Below are 20010 nucleotides of genomic sequence, written 5' to 3'. Positions count from 1 at the left end.
GAGATGTTGGATTTTAACATGCCCAATCCTTTTGTTATGTACTTGCTCCTTATTTAGATCACATGCATGCTCGACTGAGCAGATCGCACATGGGTATGGTAGGGTCTGGAGGAATTTCCATCACTGGATTAACAGCTGTCTTTTACTATAGTTTTCGTGGTTGTTTTCATGTATATTAGATGCCATTAATACTACTTGGGTCACATATTACAAAGGGGCCTTCTACACCCCCCTAAGGAACCATTGTTGGTGCGATTGATTACCTCCTCTGTACCCTCTGGCCACAACCAAGGACCTATGTTTGGTTCAGTAGGGTTGGCGGACTTATAAATGAAACTGGCTTATACTCCATCACTTTATTATGTACAAGGTGGAATGTGGAGGACAGATGTGTGATGTTAGCAGATCTTCATATCTTAGTAGGTTTTTATTTCTTGGGGGATAACTTCCATCAGTACTTGCAGCTTCAACGTCAAAAGATCTGAAAAGATTTGATAAAAAAAAAAAAATCAGAACTTAGAGACACAAATAACTGGATTAGTCTCCAGAGCTGCATTCACAATTTTGCTGTAAGCCATTAACAAGCTTATCTATGTAGCATTTAATGCTACTATTTGGGTATTATGATTGCAATATTCTGTGCACTGTATGGCAGTAGTATATGAACACTATTGAACAGTTATCCAAAGGAATCTGCATTAAGCTGACCCCAGCCCTAGGTACCACCCATTTTCTTATTTCCCAAAAAGTGGACAATAAGTATCTATTTCTGCAAGATAAGAACCATAGTCTACTTACTGATGGCTTCCCTCAGCCTTGGGGGCAATTGCTGCTTGTGGATGGTTAAGTAATACACTGGCAAACCGCTTAATGTGATGAGGCAGCCAATGCCGGTATTCACTGGGTCAGAGTATAGCGACATGCCCACAATGAAAAGGCACATGGTGCTGAACACTATGGGAAAAATCAGTGGGACCTTCAAAAAAATCAAAAAGGGCAGACATGGTCAAAGCCTAACAGTTAAAGGTGGAAATGCAGTAAGTGGTAGAAAGCAACAAACCTTAAAGGGTCGGGGGAGATCAGGATGTCTCCGATGATGAATAATTAGGCCAATGGTGACTAATCCCATAAAAAACCAGCGAGAAAAACTGTAGAAGTTCAGGAGTCCGTAGATATCCCCAATACCGATCATTAAGAAAACCAGCGGCATCTGCAGACAAGATACCGATGCAGTAATGTCAGCGGATATTTACGGTCAAGACGTGTAACTAGAAGCCTCTGGGCCAAAATACACATGTGCAGAGGGATCTTTTGAGCCCCTTCAAGAAGCAAGGCCTGGGTGTGATTTCTACCTCTAACCCCCCTGTAGCAACGCCCCTCAGGAACCAAGGCCTGGGGATGGCTGCCACCTCTGTAGCAACGCCCTTCAGGAACCAAGGCCTGGGGATGGCTGCCACCTCTGTAGCAACGCCCTTCAGGAACCAAGGCCTGGGGGTGGCTGTTACCTCTGCGCCTCTGTAGCAACACCCCTCAGGAACCAAGGCCTGGGTGTGGCTGCTACCTCTGCGCCTCTGTAGCAACACCCCTCAGGAACCAAGGCCTGGGGGTGGCTGTTACCTCTGCGCCTCTGTAGCAACACCCCTCAGGAACCAAGGCCTGGGTGTGGCTGCTACCTCTGCGCCTCGGTAGCAACGCCCCTCAGGAACCCAGGCCTGGGGGTGGCTGCTAGCTCTGCGCCGCTGTAGCAACGCCCCTCAGGAACTAAGGCCTGAGTGTGGCGGCTACCTCTGCACACTTGTAGAGACGTCCCTCAAGAACCAAGGCCTGAATGTGGCTGCCACCTCTGTACCCCTTTAGCAATGCCCCTCAGGAACCAAAGCCTGGGTGTGACTGCTACCTTTGCGCCTCTGTAGCAACACCCCTCAGGAACCAAGGCCTGGGTGTGGCTGCTACCTCTGTGCCTCTGTAGCAACGCCCGTCAGGAACCAAGGCCTGGGGGTGGCTGCTACCTCTGCGCCTCGGTAGCAACGCCCCTCAGGAACCAAGGCCTGGGGGTGGCTACTACCTCTGCGTCCCTGTAGCAACACCCCTCAGGAACCAAGGCCTGGGTGTGGCGGCTACCTTTGCACACTTGTAGAGACGTCCCTCAAGAACCAAGGCCTGAATGTGGCTGCCATCTCTGTACCCCTTTAGCAATGCCCCTCAGGAACCAAAGCCTGGGTGTGACTGCTACCTCTGCACTCCACCACTAAGGAGCTAAGGCCAAAGTGGGTCTGCTACCTCTGTACCCTGTATAACAATGCCCCCCAAGAACCAAGACTGAGTGAAAGCTGCCTCTGCACCCCTATAGTAATGACCCATGAATACTTTAAAACTATACCCTTTAGGAACCAAGGCCTTGGTGCGATTGCTACCTCTGCACTGTCATAGCAACGCCCCTTAGCTGAGCCTTCGTTGCTATGTCCCTTGGGAACCAAGGACCATGTGGAACTGCTACCTTGTCTGCCAACCCCTGCAGGGGAAAGTGAAGCGTTGTGGGATCAAACTATACGTTTTTGGGTTTTTTTAAATGCAAAAAATGTGGAAATCCTACCATTAGTAACAGGGCCGGAAGAGGTGTGTGTCTTCTGATGTGGATCATCGAGAACAAATTAGGCCAATGTCCTTCCCTGGAGGCCGCGAAAAGCATCCTAATTATGAGAAACCGCATTTAATAAAATTTCTGTCGTCACCCTTCTACCGTCCATCATGGTGACGGAGGTGACACCCATAGAAGTGAATGGAGTGGAGTTCATGGTCCATTCTCAATGGGGGGGACATGTCTCATGATTAGTGGGGGTCACAAATGGCTCAGAAATAAAAATGAAGACCATGGACTTTAGATTATGTACCTAGAGGAAGCAAAAATTCCACCATTCAAGGCCCCAAAGCATGACATGGCCACCAATAAGGAGATGACGGGAGAGATTTGATGCAGAGTATGGTCAGCGAAGCTCTAAAAAGAGAAGAAGATGAGTGTTATATACTAATGACACAGGATGATGCTTTTAGGATGTCCACATTTATTATTAAAGAGATCCAAATTCCCTGATTTGCTTCAGCCACCAAATGAAATTATGAAAATTCTAATTGCTTGTAGCCACCACTAGGGGGAGCTCACTGTATACAGATTTATTATTAGGCTCTCTATGGAGTGAGCTCCCTCTAGTGGTGGCTGCAGACAGCCAGAATATTATCATTCTGTCAGCATTGGGGGAAATTTGAAGCAATGCATCAGAAAAACGGAGCATAAGGATAAATTAATATACAATTTATATTATTATATTTATATTACAGTCATATGAAAAAGTTTGGGCACCCCTATTAATCTTAAGCTTAATGTTTTATAAAAATTGGTGTTTTTGCAACAGCTATTTCAGTTTGATATATGTAATAACTGTTGGACACAGTAATGTTTCTGCCTTGAAATGAGGTTTATTGTACTAACAGAAAATGTGCAATCTGCATTCAAACAAAATTTGACAGGTGCATAAGTATGGGCACCCTTATCATTTTCTTGTTTTAAATACTCCTACCTACTTTTTACTGACTTGCTAAAGCACTTTTTTTGGTTTTGTAACCTCATTAAGCTTTGAACTTCATAGCCAGGTGTATGCAATCATGAGAAAGGCTACTTAAAGTGGCCACTTTGCAAGTTGTTCTCCTGTTTGAATTTCCTCTGTAGAGTGGCATCATGGGCTCCTCAAAAAAAACTGTCAAATGATCTGAAAACAAAGATTATTCAACATAGTTGTTCAGGGGAAGGATACAAAAAGCTGGCTCAGAGATTTAACCTGTCAGTTTCCACTGTGAGAAACATAGTAAGGAAATGGAAGAACACAGTGACAGTTCTTGTTAAGGCCAGAAGTGGCAGGCCAAGAAAAACATCAGAAAGGCAGAGAAGAAGAATGGTGAGATCAGTCAAGGACAATCCTCAGACCACCTCCAGAGAGCTGCAGCATCAACTTGCTGCAGATGGTGTCACTGTGCATCGGTCAACTATACAACGCACTTTGCACAAGGAGAAGCTGTATGGGAGAGTGATGCGAAAGAAGCCGTTTCTGCAAGCATGCCACAAACAGAGTCCGCAGAGGTATGCTAAAGCACATTTGGAGAAGCCAATTTCTTTTTGGAAGAAGGTCCTGTGGACAGATGAAACCAAGACTGAGTTTTTTGGTCATACAAAAAGGCGTTATGCATGGTGGCAAAAAAAACACAGCACTCCAAGAAAAACACTTGCTACCCACAGTAAAATTTGGTGGAGGTTCCATCATGCTTTGGGGTTGTGTGGTCAATGCTAGCACTGGGAATCTTGTTACAGTTGAGGGACGCATGGATTCCACTCAGTATCAGCAGATTCTTGACAATAGTGTTCAAGAATCAGTGATAAAGTTGAAGTTACGCAGTGGATGGATCTTTCAGCAAGACAATGATCCAAAACACCGCTCCAAATCTACTCAGGCATTCATGCAGAGGAACAATTGCAATGTTCTGGAATGGCCATCCCAGTCCCCAGACCTGAATATCATTGAACATCTGTGGGATCATTTGAAGAGTGCTGTCCATGCTCAGCGACCATCAAACTTAACTGAACTGGAATTGTTTTGTAAAGAGGAATGGTCAAAAATACCTTCATCCAGGATCCAGGAACTCATTAAAAGCTACAGGAAGCGACTAGAGGCTGTTATTTTTGCAAAAGGAGGATCTACTAAATATTAATGTCACTTTTCTGGTGAGGTGCCCATACTTATGCACCTGTCAAATTTTGTTTGAATGCAGATTGCACATTTTCTGTTAGTACAATAAACCTCATTTCACGGCAGAAACATTACTGTGTCCAACAGTTATTACATATATCAAACTGAAATAGCTGTTGCAAAAACACCAATTTTTATAAAACATTAAGCTTAAGAATAATAGGGGTGCCCAAACTTTTTCATATGACTGTATATATAATTATTATATAAATTATATAATTATTTTTATTTTATAATTATATAAATTATATAATATTAGATATTATTATAAATAAATATTATAAAATTAATCGGCTACCCTTCCAGTATGGCTGACTCTACCGTGATAGAAAGAGACATCACTCACCATGGCCACGGCTTCTGAGGTCAGAACTTCGTTGGTGGTCAGGATGGTGTAGTAGGAGACATTGGTGAGGAGGTAGCAGATTGTGACGACGATAAGTGAGACGATCACAGTGATCGGGATGTTCCTGGGGAAAAACAAAATTATTTTTTAATTTAAAAAAAAAAATGCATCTCAGGATTTTTTTTTAACCTTTTTACCTTTCTGGATTAATAACTTCTTCAGTGACGAAGGTAATGTAAAACCTGGAAAAAAGGTAATAAAATATGTAAAAAATGGAATTTTGTGTTCAATCTAGAAAAAGAGTGCCTTGCAAAAGTATTCACACTCTTAATTTCATAGAAAAGTCAATAGGAGTCATAAACTAGGCGGCAACCCATAGCTACAACTTATATGTAATCCATCGGATCAGAGTCATTTACCAGCCTCCAAAGGCGAACATTCCCGAATAAAACGCCAGGGGAATTTTATCCAGAGCCAATGAACTTGTATCGAATGCATCTTGGAAGTTTTCGGTCATTCCTGAAATGTAAGGTTCCATCAAGTCTTGGAAAATAAAACTATAGCAAGCCTTGGTAACAATTCTATAAAATTTCACCAAAATTACACACCAAACAAACTGCTCAAATAATACCAACATACAGTACTGAAGTAATACCAACATAAACTGCTCATATAATACAAACATACAGTACTGAAATAATACAACCACGCAATACTCATAATACCATCACATACTGCTCATATATGACCAATATACAGTAACTAGATGGTGGCCCGATTCTAACGCATCGGGTATTCTAGAATATGTATGCGGCCGTCCGTGTTCAATCAGCAGAGCGCTGTTTAAATTTGGCGTCAAAATCGCTGATTGATCGCAGCCGGCAACCGCGACTAATCAGCAAAGCGGTGTTTAAATTTGCCGGAAATATCGGTGATTGGTCGTGGGTGGCGGCCGCGACCAATCAGCTAACTGTGTTAGTGAGGACGGGAGAGCTTGTTTAAATTTGTCCCTAAAATCGCTGATTAGTCGCGACCGCGACCAATCAGCAAAACGGTGTTTAAATTTGGCGCCAATATCGCCGATTGGTCGCGACCGGCCACCGCGACAAATCAGCAGAGTGGGGTTTAATTTTGGCGCCAATAATGCTGATTGGTCGCGGCCAGCGACCGCGACCAATCAGCAGAGGGGCGTTTACATTTGCCGCCCATATCGCTGATTGGTCGCGGCCGGCCACCGCGACCAATCAGCAGAGCGGCGTTTAAATTTGCCGCCCATATCGCTGATTGGTCGCGGCCGGCCACCGCGACCAAGCAGCAGAGCGGCGTTTAAATTTGCCGCTCATATCGCTGATTGGTCGTGGCCGGCCACCGCGACCAATCAGCGTCGTATTAGTGTGGGCCCAGGAGCGGCGCTGCTTGTGCGGCTCCGTATTAGTGTGGGCCCAGGAGCGGCGCTGCCTGTGCGGCTCCTTCTGCTGCGAGAAGCCGGGAGATGAGCGGCTGTTCGCAGCAGAAGCATCCCGACCGGCGCCGCTCCCCGGTCCTCCGTTCACACTTGCTGTCGGGAGATCAGCGGGCAAAGCCGCTGATCTTCTGACGTTAGCGGCATGGAGGTCAGCGGCGCCGGTCGGGGTAGTTGTGCTGCTAGCGCCGCTCATCTCCCCGCTGTATCGCCGCTGACCTCCGTCCGGCAGATAAGCCGCTAACGGCCGCCATCTTTTTTCTGAAATCCCGCGTCGCTGATTGGCCGCGGCCGGACCAATGAGTGACGCGGGATTTCCTGGACAGACAGACAGACAGACAGACAGACAGACGGGATAACACAATTATATATATACAGTACAGACCAAAAGTTTGGACACACCTTCTCATTTAAAGATTTTTCTGTATTTTCATGACTATGAAAATTGTACATTCACACTGCAGGCATCAAAACTATAAATTAACACATGTGGAATTATATACTTAACAAAAAAGTGTGAAACAGCTGAAAATATGTCTTATATTCTAGGTTCTTCAAAGTAGCCACCTTTGGCTTTGATGACTGCTTTGCACACTCTTGGCATTCTCTTGATGAGCTTCAAGAGGTAGTCACCGGAAATGGTCTTCCAACAATCTTGAAGGAGTTCCCAGAGATGCTTAGCACTTGTTGGCCCTTTTGCCTTCACTCTGCGGTCCAGCTCACCCCAAACCATCTCGATTGGGTTCAGGTCTGGTGACTGTGGAGGCCAGGTCATCTGGCGTAGCACCCCATCACTCTCCTTCTTGGTCAAATAGCCCTTACACAGCCTGGAGGTGTGTTTGGGGTCATTGTCCTGTTGAAAAATAAATGATGGTCCAACTAAACACAAACCGGATGGAATAGCATGCCGCTGCAAGATGCTGTGGTAGCCATGCTGGTTCAGTATGCCTTCAATTTTGAATAAATCCCCAACAGTGTCACCAGCAAAGCACCCCCACACCATCACACCTCCTCCTCCTCCATGCTTCATGGTGGGAACCAGGCATGTAGAGTCCATCCGTTCACCTTTTCTGCGTCACACAAAGACACGGTGGTTGGAACCAAAGATCTCAAATTTGGACTCATCAGACCAAAGCACAGATTTCTACTGGTCTAATGTCCATTTCTTGTGTTCTTTAGCCCGAACAAGTCTCTTCTGCTTGTTGCCTGTCCTTAGCAGTGGTTTCCTAGCAGCTATTTTACCATGAAGGTCTGCTGCACAGTCTCCTCTTAACAGTTGTTGATGAGATGTGTCTGCTGCTAGAACTCTGTGTGGCATTGACCTGGTCTCTAATCTGAGCTGCTGTTAACCTGCGATTTCTGAGGCTGGTGACTCGGATAAACTTATCCTCAGAAGCAGAGGTGACTCTTGGTCTTCCTTTCCTGGGGCGGTCCTCATGTGAGCCAGTTTCTTTGTAGCGCTTGATGGTTTTTGCAACTGCACTTGGGGACACTTTCAAAGTTTGCCCAATTTTTCGCACTGACTGACCTTCATTTCTTAAAGTAATGATGGCCACTCGTTTTTCTTTACTTAGCTGCTTTTTTTCTTGCCATAATACAAATTCTAACAGTCTATTCAGTAGGACTATCAGCTGTGTATCCACCTGACTTGCACAACACAACTGATGGTCCCTACCCCATTTATAAGGCAAGAAATCCCACTTATTAAACCTGACAGGGCACACCTGTGAAGTGAAAACCATTTCCGGTGACTACCTCTTGAAGCTCATCAAGAGAATGCCAAGAGTGTGCAAAGCAGTCATCAAAGCAAAAGGTGGCTACTTTGAAGAACCTAGAATATAAGACATATTTTCAGTTGTTTCACACTTTTTTGTTAAGTATATAATTCCACATGTGTTAATTCATAGTTTTGATGCCTTCAGTGTGAATGTACAATTTTCAAAGTCATGAAAATACAGAAAAATCTTTAAATGAGAAGGTGTGTCCAAACTTTTGGTCTGTACTGTAGATGAAAAAATACCACCATAAACTGCTCATATAATACTGATATATGGTACTAAATTAATACCACCTTACCATGCTCATATAATACAAACATATAATACTCGTAATAAAAATCATGCAGCAGTTAAATAATACCACCACACAGTGCTTACATAATACCAAAATACAATACTCAATATCGCCAGTCTGTGCTCATATAATACCAACATACAGTACTAAATTAATACCATCTCACCATGCTCATATAATACAAACTTACAATACGCGTAACACATACATACACATACAGTGGTTAAATAATACCACCACACAGTGCTTACATAATACCAAAATACAATACTCAATTAATATCTCCAATCTGTGCACATATAATACCAACATCCAATGCTTAAATAAAATCACTATGCAATACTCAAATAATACCACCTCACCATGCACATATAATACAAAAATACTGTATAGTATTGGAAAAAAAAGCATTACACAATACCACCACAAATTGCTCATACAATACCAACATACGCTACCTAAATAATACCAACATGCAGTGCTCATTTAATACAAATATACAGTACTGAACTAATACCACAACATACTGCTCATATACACTGCTCAAAAAAATAAAGGGAACACTTAAACAACAGAATATAACTCCAAGTAAATCAAACTTTTGTGAAATCAAACTGTCCACTTAGGAAGCAACACTGATTGACAATCAATTTCACATGCTGTTGTGCAAATGGAAGACAATAGATGGAAATTATTGGCAATTATCAAGACACCCTCAATAAAGGAGTGGTTCTGCAGGTGGGGACCACAGACCACATATCAGTGCCAATGCTTTCTGGCTGATGTTTTGGTCACTTTTGAATGTTGGTTATGCTTTCACACTCGTGGTAGCATGAGACGGACTCTACAACCCACAGAAGTTGCTCAGGTAGTGCAGCTCATCCAGGATGGCACATCAATGCGAGCTGTGGCAAGAAGGTTTGCTGTGTCTGTCAGCGTAGTGTCCAGAGGCTGGAGGCACTACCAGGAGACAGGCCAGTACACCAGGAGACGTGGAGGGGGCTGTAGGAGGGCAACAACCCAGCAGCAGGACCGCTACCTCCAACTTTGTGCAAGGAGGAACAGCTGGAGCACTGCCAGAGCCCTGCAAAATGACCTCCAGCAGGTCACAAATGTGCATGTGTCTGCACAAACGGTTAGAAACCGACTCCATGATGGTGGTATGAGGGCCAGACGTCCACAGATGAAGGTTGTGCTCACAGCCCAACACAAACCAGGATGCTTGGCATTTGCCACAGAACACCAGGATTGGCAAAGTCGCCACTGGCGCCCTGTGCTCTTCACAGATGAAAGCAGGTTCACACTGAGCACATGTGACAGAGTCTGGAGACGCCGTGGAGAGCGATCTGCTGCCTGCAACATCCTTCAGCATGACCAGTTTGGCAGTGGGTCAGTAATGGTGTGGGGTGGCATTTCTTTGGAGGGCCGCACAGCCCTCCATGTGCTCGCCAGAGGTAGCCTGACTGCCATTAGGTACCGAGATGAGATCCTCAGACCCCTTGTGAGACCATATGCTGGTGTGGTTGGCCCTGGGTTCCTCCTAATGCAGGACAATGCCAGACCTCATGTGGCTGGACTGTGTCAGCAGTTCCTGCAAGATGAAAGCATTGAAGCTATGGACTGGCCCGCCCGTTCCCCAGACCTGAATCCGATTGAGCACATCTGGGACATCATGTCTCGCTCCATTCACCAACGTCACGTTGCACCACAGACTGTCCAAGAGTTGGCGAATGCTTTAGTCCAGATCTGGGAGGAGATCTCACAGGAGACCATCCGCAACCTCATCAGGAGCATGCCCAGGCGTTGTAGCGAGGTCATACAGGCACGTGGAGGCCACACACAATACTGAGTCTCATCAGGAGCATGCCCAGGCGTTGTAGGGAGGTCATACAGGCACGTGGAGGCCACACACAATACTAAGACTCATTTTGACTTGTTTTAAGGACATTACATCAAAGTTGGATCAGCCTGTAGTGTGTTTTTCCACTTTAATTTTGGGGGTGACTCCAAATCCAGGCCTCCATTGGTTAATAAATGTGATTTCCATTGATGATTTTTATGTGATTTTGTTGTCAGCACATTCAACTTTGTACAGAACAAAGTATTCAATGAGAATATTCCATTCATTCAGATCTAGGATGTGTTATGTGAGTGTTCCCTTTATTTTTTTGAGCAGTGTATATATCCCCTTCCCCGTAGCACCATGACAATTTAGTTTCCAATTATCCAGGGCAAAGAAATAAAAGTAATTCAAAACGTTACAGGAGATTTCAATTAGGATCAAGTAAAAGTTCAGCCGTTCCATATATATTTATAAATGTACTCACACACGTGTCTTACCTCCTGCTAAAGCCACCATCCCAGGTATAATAATCAATACAATAGCCAATAACTTCAGAACTGTAAAGGCGGTCTGGAGATTTGCTGACCAACTAACACTCCAACAATTCAAAGCAATGAGGAATGCTGCAGGGAAGGAAAGGTCATGTGTATGCAATAATATAACTCCTATAATACTGCTCCTATGTACAAGAATATTACTACTACAACCCCTGGCAAAAATTATGGAATCACCGGGCTCGGAGGATGTTCATTGAGTTGTTTAATGTTGTTGAAAAAAAAGCAGATCACAGACATGGCACAAAACTAAAGTCACTTCAAATGGCAACTTTATGACTTTAAGAAACACTAAAAGAAATCAAGATTAAAAATGTGGTACTCAGTAAGGGTAATTTTTTTCAGACCACGCAGAGGGAAAAAATTATGGAATCACTCAATTCTGAGGAAAAAATTATGGAATCATGAAAAACAAACACACAAAAGACCACTCCAATACATCACTAGTATTTTGTTGCACCACCTCTGGCTTTAATAACAGCTTGCAGTCTCTGAGGCATGGACTTAATGAGTGACAAACAGTACTCTTCATCAATCTGGCTCCAACTTTCTCTGATTGCTGTTGCCAGATCAGCTTTGCAGGTTGGAGCCTTGTCATGGACCATTTTTTTCAACTTCCACCAAAGATTTTCAATTGGCTTGAGATCCGGACTATTTGCAGGCATCAAGGAATGTTTTCACAGTTTTTGCTCTATGGCAGGATGCATTATCATCTTGAAAAATGATGTCATCATCCCCAAACATCCTTTCAATTGATGGGATAAGAAAACTGTCCAAAATATCAATGTAAACTTGGGCATTTATTGAAGATGTAATGACAGCCGTCTCCCCAGTGCCTTTACCTGACATGCAGCCCCATATCATCAATGACTGTGGAAATTTGCATGTTCTCTTCATGCAGTCATCTTTATAAATCTCATTGGAACGGCACCAAACAAAAGTTCCAGCATCATCACCTTGCCCAATGCAGATTCGCGATTCATCACTGAATATGACTTTCATCCAGTCATCCACAGTCCACGATTGCTTTTCCTTAGCCCATTGTAACCTTGTGTTTTTCTGTTTAGGTGTTAATGATGGCTTTTGTTTAGCTTTTCTGTATGTAAATCCCATTTCCTTTAGGCAGTTTCTTACAGTTCGGTCACAGACATTGACTCCAGTTTCCTCCCATTCGTTCCTCATTTGTTTTGTTGTGCATTTCCTGTTTTGGAGACATATTGCTTTACGTTTCCGGTCTTGACGCTTTGATGTCTTCCTTGGTCTACCAGTATGTTTGCCTTTAACAACCTTCCCATGTTGTTTGTATTTGGTCCAGATTTTAGACACAGCTGACTGTGAACAACCAACATCTTTTGCAACATTGCGTGATGATTTACCTTCTTTTAAGAGTTTGATAATCCTCTCCTTTGTTTCAATTGACATCTCTCATGTTAGAGCCATGATTCATGTCAGGCCATTTGGTGCAACAGCTCTCCAAGGTGTGATCACTCCTTTTTAGATGCAGACTAACGAGCAGATCTAATTTGATGCAGGTGTTAGTTTTGGAAATTAAAATTTACAGGGTGATTCCATAATTTTTTCCTCAGAATTGAGTGATTCCATATTTTTTCCCTCTGCTTGGTCTGAAAAAAATTACCCTTACTGAGTACCACATTTTTAATCTTGATTTCTTTTAGTGTTTCTTAAAGCCCTAAAGTTGCCATTTGAAATTACTTTAGTTTTGTGCCATGTCTGTGATCTGCTTTTTTTCAACAACATTAAACAACTGAATGAACATCCTCCGAGCCCGGTGATTCCATCATTTTTGCCAGGGGTTGTATAATACTGCCCCTATGTACAAGAATATAACTACTATAATACTGCCCCCTATGTACAAGAATATAACTACTATAATACTGCCCCTATGTACAAGAATATAACTACTATAATACTGCCCCCTGTGTACAAGAATATAACTACTATAATACTGCCCCTATGTACAAGAATATAACTACTATAATACTGCTACTATGTACAAGAATATAACTACTATAATACTGCTCCTATGTACAGGAATATAACTACTATAATATTGCCCCTATGTACAAGAATATAACTACTATAATACTGCTACTATGTACAAGAATATAACTACTATAATACTGCCCCTATGTACAAGAATATAACTACTATAATACTGCCCCTATGTACAAGAATATAACTACTATAATACTGCTACTATGTACAAGAATATAACTACTATAATACTGCCCCCTATGTACAAGAATATAACTACTATAATACTGCCCCTATGTACAAGAATATAACTACTATAATACTGCTCCTATATACAAGAATATAACTACTATAATATGTACAGGAGGGAGAATATACACACAACTTACCAATGCCGAGAGCACTGACAAGTTTGACAGTGATGTCCGGGGCATTGCAAGGTACATATAGAGGCTCTATTAAGTATCGACCGAATGCTAAACACACCATAGCGATATTTGCTGGCCTGAAAGTAAGTGCACAGGTGATATACATTGATTCTGCTGTATGTACAAGAATGTTTTCATTCATTAAATGCAAGCAGAGATCTTGGAATGGTGAGAAATGGACACAATATATAAACACAACATTGTAAACTTTCAAAAGAAAGAGGAGAATATCACCGGATCATCACAAATTCAGACCAAAGTCTCAGGAAGGCTGGAACGGGGCCGAGGGTCTCTAGTAAATAGATGTAGTGGCCTCCAGACTTTTTGATAGAGGTGCCCAGGTCTGCATATGACAATGCCCCTAAAACACAAGAAGAGAGATCAATGAGAATATATAAAAATTAAGACTGCGTCCTGGCCCCCATTCCTGGCTTCTGATCACCAGGCCCCATACACCAGTAAGGGCAGTAATGTCCTGATGGTGGCCCTGAGTGGGAGGGATGAGTGCAGACACAGTATGGTGAGTGGGGGAAGAGTGCAGACACAGTATGGTGAGTGGGGGGAAGGATGCGGACACAGTATGAGTAGTGAGGGGAAAAATTTATGCAGACACAGTATACGGAGCGAGGGTGATGGGATGGGTATGGACACAGTATGGGGAATTGGGGGGGATGGGTGAGGAGGCAGTATGGAGAGTGAGTGGGTAAATATATGAGGAGACAGCATGGTTAGCAGGCAGGATATGAGAGGAGACTGTATGAGGAGGGAGGGGGAAATGCGTAAGGAGACTATTGAGGGGAATAGTATGAGGAGACTGTATGGGGGGAGAAAAGTGTGAGTGGGCACAGAATAGAGACTTAGTAGTGTGGGGGGTAGTATGGGATGACAGTGTAAGGTCACAGCTAGGAGGGGACGTGTGATGAGGGGGCACAGTATGGAAAGGAGAGGTCAGTGTGGAGGACATGTACCATCAGAGGGACAGTGTGGGGGTGATATTTTGTGCAGGGAATATAGTGAGGGGCAATTATTTATTTAGGGGCTCAGCGTAGGGCAGATATTCTTATTCAGGAGCATTATAATGACACTGCTATCTTTAAGAGCATCATGTGGATGAGCTGCAGAAGACCGGAGAAGATGGAAGTCTGTAGAGATGAGCTGTGGATGAGAAGAGTCATCATGTGTCTGGACAAGATGAAGAAGAAAGAGAATGACTCCAGAGACAACGTCATCTATCAGGTACCTGGATGTAAATGTTTTTTGTGATGCTGACTAATTCTCATATTTTTATATATTTTAGGAGCATTAAAGGGGTTTTCCAAGTTTGTGATGAGTCTGCAGTCATTCTATGTGACTGCAGACTTCAGAATTCTCACAGTGCACACTGCACGCTGTCAGGACTCTCTGATGCTGGCGATTTGCATACATGCGGTCACATGCCGACTAGACATGTGTGGCCTCACTCAATGAAAATGAGCGTCTAGTCAGAATGTGGCAAGAAGTATACAAATCGCATGCTTGTGCTCACATGACCGTCTGCTTTTGCCACTGGCAAGGGAGAATCTTAAAAGTGTGCAGTGCATGCGCAGTGAGAATTCAGAAGCCTGTGGTCAGACACAGTGACTGCAGACTTTCATCTCAAACCCGGACGAGCCCTGTAATTATAAAATGAAGTCCTGTAGCCAATCCTAACAGCATGTAATATCCTCACTGTCAGGATTCAGCTCTGCTTGCTGGTCCCAGCAGTCATCACATGGACACTGCACTCTTGTGATTTTCATGCTTACGGTCACGTGATAATGAGCTTCTCCTTCTGCGTCTCTCACATTTTTCACTGAACATTGAGAGAATTAGGCAGAGCAGCTCGTCGGCACGTGACTAAGTGTGCAAATCACCAAACGGAATTTTTCACAGTGTTTTCTCTCCCTGGAGCTCCCTGCTGAATTCTTGTTTTTCTCTTGCGGGTCAGACAGCTGCGCTACTTCTTCTGCCAAAAATATTTCCCTAACAAACACTTTCAGCATAAAATCCTTCTGAAATCGAGACTCCATGGGGCAGATTTATTAAGACTGGTGTTGTAAGCACCAGTATTAATGTAGGGATGTATATACAGTGCCTACAAGTAGTATTCAACCCCCTGCAGATTTAGCTGGTTTGATAAGATGCAAATAAGTTAGAGCCTTCAAACTGCATTCGAGAGTAGGTTTTATGAACAGAAGCATAAATCTTACAAACCAAAAAGTTATGTTGCTCAGTTGAATTTTATTAAATTTTAAACATAAAAGTGTGGGTCAATTATTATTCAACCCCTATGTTTAATATTTTGTGGAATAACCCTTGTTTGCAATTACAGCTAATAATCGTCTTTTATAAGACCTGATCAGGCCGGCACAGGTCTGTGGAGTTATCTTGGCCCACTCCTCCATGCAGATCTTCTCCAAGTTATCTAGGTTCTTTGGGTGTCTCATGTGGACTTTATTCTTGAGCTCCTTCCACAAGTTTTCAATTGGGTTAAGGTCAGGAGACTGACTAGGCCACTCCAACACCTTGACTTTTTCCCTCTTGAACCAGGCCTTGGTTTTCTTGGCTGTGTGCTTTGGGTCGTTGTCTTGTTGGAAGATGAAATTACGACCCATCTTAAGATCCTTGATGGAGGAGCGGAGGTTCTTGGCCAAAATCTTCAGGTAGGCCGTGCTATCCATCTTCCCATGGATGCGGACCAGATGGCCAGGCCCCTTGGCAGAGAAACAGCCCCACAGCATGATGCTGCCACCACCATGCTTGACTGTAGGGATGGTATTCTTGGGGTCGTATGCAGTGCCATCCAGTCTCCAAACGTCACGTGTGTTGTTGGCACCAAAGATCTCGATCTTGGTCTCATCAGACCATAGAACCTTGAACCAGTCTGTCTCAGAGTCCTCCAAGTGATCATGAGCAAACTGTAGACGAGCCTTGACATGACACTTTGAAAGTAAAGGTACCTTACGGGCTCGTCTGGAACGGAGACCATTGCGGTGGAGTACGTTACTTATGGTATTGACTGAAACCAATGTCCCCACTGCCATGAGATCTTCCCGGAGCTCCTTCCTTGTTGTCCTTGGGTTAGCCTTGACTCTTCGGACAAGCCTGGCCTCGGCACAGGAGGACACTTTCAAAGGCTGTCCAGGCCGTGGAAGGCTAACAGTAGTTCCATAAGCCTTCCACTTACGGATGATGCTCCCAACAGTGGAGACAGGTAGGCCCAACTCCTTGGAAAGGGTTTTGTACCCCTTGCCAGCCTTGTGACCCTCCACGATCTTGTCTCTGATGGCCTTGGAATGCTCTTTTGTCTTTCCCATGTTGACCATGTCTGAGTGCTGTTCACAAGTTTGGGGAGGGTCTTAAATAGTCAGAAAAGGCTGGCAAAAGAGATCTTTAATCCACACATGTGAAGCTCATTATTCTTGGTGCCTGAACTACTTCTTAATACTTTAGAGGGACCAAACAGAATTCTTGTGGTTTGAGGGGTTAAATAATAAATGACACTCTGAATTAACTTTTAACGTTTTAAAAAAACAAACAAACAAAAAAACAAAAACAAAATTTGCTGCAGAGCATTTCCCACTTCCAGGCTGATCTACAGTACAAATGTCACAATGCCAAGTTAATTCCGCATGTGTCAACCAGCTAAATCTGCAGGGGGTTGAATACTACTTGTAGGCACTGTACACAGTGACTGAGCCAGCAGAATAGTGAGTGCAGCTCTGGAGTATAATACAGGATGTAACTCAGGATCAGTACAGGATCAGTAATGTAATGTATGTACACAGTGACTCCACCAGCAGAATAGGGAGTGCAGCTCTGGAGTATAATACAGAATGTAACTCAGGATCAGTAATGTAATGTATGTACACAGTGACTGCACCAGCAGAATAGGGAGTGCAGCTCTGGAATATAATACAGGATGTAACTCAGGATCAGTAATGTAATGTATGTACACAGTGACTGCACCAGCAGAATAGGGAGTGCAGCTCTGGAGTATAATACAGGAGGTAACTCAGGATCAGAAATGTAATGTATGTACACAGTGACTCCACCAGCAGAATAATGAGTGCAGCTCTGGAGTATAATACAGGATGTAACTCAGGATCAGTACAGGATCAGTAATGTAATGTATGCACACAGTGACTGCACCAGCAGAATAGTGAGTGCAGCTCTGGGGTATAATACAGGATGTAACTCAGGATCAGTAATGTAATGTATGTACACAGTGACTGCACCAGCAGAATAGTGAGAGCAGCTCTGGAGTATAATACAGGATGTAACTCAGGATCAGTAATGTAATGTATGTACACAGTGACTGCACCAGCAGAATAATGAGTGCAGCTCTGGGGTATAATACAGGATGTAACTCAGGATCAGTAATGTAATGTATGCACACAGTGACTGCACCATCAGAATAGTGAGTGCAGCTCTGGGGTATAATACAGGATGTAACTCAGGATCAGTAATGTAATGTATGTACACAGTGACTGCACCAGCAGAATAGTGAGAGCAGCTCTGGAGTATAATACAGGATGTAACTCAGGATCAGTAATGTAATGTATGTACACCATGACTGCACCAGCAGAATAGTGAGAGCAGCTCTGGAGTATAATACAGGATGTAACTCAGGATCAGTAATGTAATGTATGTACACAGTGACTCCACCAGCAGAATAATGAGTGCAGCTCTGGAGTATAATACAGGATGTAACTCAGGATCAGTACAGGATCAGTAATGTAATGTATGTACAGAGTGACTGCACCAGCAGAATAGTGAGTGCAGCTCTGGAGTATAATACAGGATGTAACTCAGGATCAGTAATGTAATGTATGTACACAGTGAGTGCACCAGCAGAATAGTGAGTGCAGCTCTGGAGTATAATACAGGATGTAACTCAGGATGAGCAATGTAATGTATGTACACAGTGATTGCACCAGCAATCTTTCTAGGATGTAACTCAGGATCAGTAATGTAATGTATGTACAGAGTGACTGCACCAGCAGAATAGTGAGTGCAGCTCTGGAGTATAATACAGGATGTAACTCAGGATCAGTAATGTAATGTATGTACACAGTGAGTGCACCAGCAGAATAGTGAGTGCAGCTCTGGAGTATAATACAGGATGTAACTCAGGATCAGTACAGGATCAGTAATGTAATGTATGTACAGAGTGACTGCACCAGCAGAATAGTGAGTGCAGCTCTGGAGTATAATACAGGATGTAACTCAGGATCAGTAATGTAATGTATGTACACAGTGAGTGCACCAGCAGAATAGTGAGTGCAGCTCTGGAGTATAATACAGGATGTAACTCAGGATGAGCAATGTAATGTATGTACACAGTGATTGCACCAGCAATCTTTCTAGGATGTAACTCAGGATCAGTAATGTAATGTATGTACAGAGTGACTGCACCAGCAGAATAGTGAGTGCAGCTCTGGAGTATAATACAGGATGTAACTCAGGATCAGTAATGTAATGTTTGTACGCAGTGACTGCACCAGCAGAATAGTGTGTGCAGCTCTGATCAGCTGCTGCTCAGTGTGCTGATTACGGGTGTGGTGGCTGCAGATCCTGCTGTGTGCTCCTGATCTCTCTGAGAACTAACACCTCTCCACCTGTGGACCAGCTCTCTCTCCTACCCAGGGAGGGAGCGGGTTTCTGGGATGAGTGATGGAGCCAAGTCCCAGGCTTCTGCTTCCCGAACCAGGCCGGCGGGGGGCAGAAGAAACCAGCAACCGGCCTGCACATCGGAGGACTCGGGGGTGAGATGCTCCACCAGGAGTCGCAGCAATGTGGCTCCTACTCCCCCCGGGACTGTGGAGACTCCCAGAAGCCGCAAGGCTTCCAGCATGGAGGTAAAGCCTGACAACGGCGTGCATGATGGCGCTCCTTCCGGAGGAAAGCTGAGTGCTCACGGAAGAGAGGCCGACCTCACTGAGGGGGGTTGGGCGCTATTCCACCTCCGTGAGTATGAAGATGCAAGTAAGCTGGTCAGGAGACTTCGGGAGGAGCTGCGCTGCACAAGCGCAAAAGCTGCGGGGGCCTCCAAAAAGAGGAAGGCTAAACTCCAGGCGGAGGTAAAGAAGCTCACCAGTGAGATTCACCTGCTAGAACTAAGGAAAGCCACCATCAGAGAGCAGAGTGGTCCATTCAAGGAAAAGCTGATAAATGAAGACCGCTACAGAGAAATGGCTGATACCAGAGAGCAAAGGCAGATGGGGCTGCAGCCTGAGAGCCAGGTGGATGATGAGAGTGATGATGACCAGCAGGAAGCCCCACCTGGCAGCCTGCAAAGTCACCCGCAGGCCACGTGCAGCGAGCTCCCTGCAGGACAGGCGGCAATGACATCCGGTCACAGTTCTGCCGGCTCTGGGGAGGACAGTGACAGCAGCGACCAGGGAGGGGCGCTAATGGCAGAGATAAAGCTCCTGGAGTCCCCAGTGTGCCTCCAAAACTTCCATCTTGGTGATGATCTACCAGAAGAGGCAC

At 44.2% G+C, this 20010-nt stretch overlaps 1 protein-coding gene across 1 annotated transcript in view; it reads right to left on the bottom strand.

Annotated features, from left to right (window-relative positions):
• Nucleotides 1-361: 361 nt before the first annotated feature.
• Nucleotides 362-20010, bottom strand: part of LOC141164208 (cystine/glutamate transporter-like) — a 31733-nt gene continuing 12084 nt past the window's right edge. Inside the window, exons 2-12 of the mRNA XM_073649340.1 lie at nt 13732-13858; nt 13459-13574; nt 11018-11143; nt 5562-5661; nt 5340-5384; nt 5143-5266; nt 2892-2995; nt 2594-2690; nt 1061-1210; nt 799-976; nt 362-481 (exon numbers count right to left, since the gene is read on the bottom strand). Coding sequence (XP_073505441.1) covers nt 417-481; nt 799-976; nt 1061-1210; nt 2594-2690; nt 2892-2995; nt 5143-5266; nt 5340-5384; nt 5562-5661; nt 11018-11143; nt 13459-13574; nt 13732-13858 — 1232 coding nt within the window. The 3' untranslated portion in view covers nt 362-416. The remainder of the gene's footprint in view (nt 482-798; nt 977-1060; nt 1211-2593; nt 2691-2891; nt 2996-5142; nt 5267-5339; nt 5385-5561; nt 5662-11017; nt 11144-13458; nt 13575-13731; nt 13859-20010) is intronic.

This window comes from Phyllobates terribilis, unplaced genomic scaffold (genome assembly GCF_046119375.1).
Source record: "Phyllobates terribilis strain yellow unplaced genomic scaffold, ASM4611937v1 Scaffold_10__3_contigs__length_209671492, whole genome shotgun sequence".
Lineage (NCBI taxonomy): Eukaryota > Metazoa > Chordata > Amphibia > Anura > Dendrobatidae > Phyllobates > Phyllobates terribilis.
Note: the sequence above shows the minus strand (reverse complement) of the source record. Positions and strands in the feature narration are given on the sequence as shown.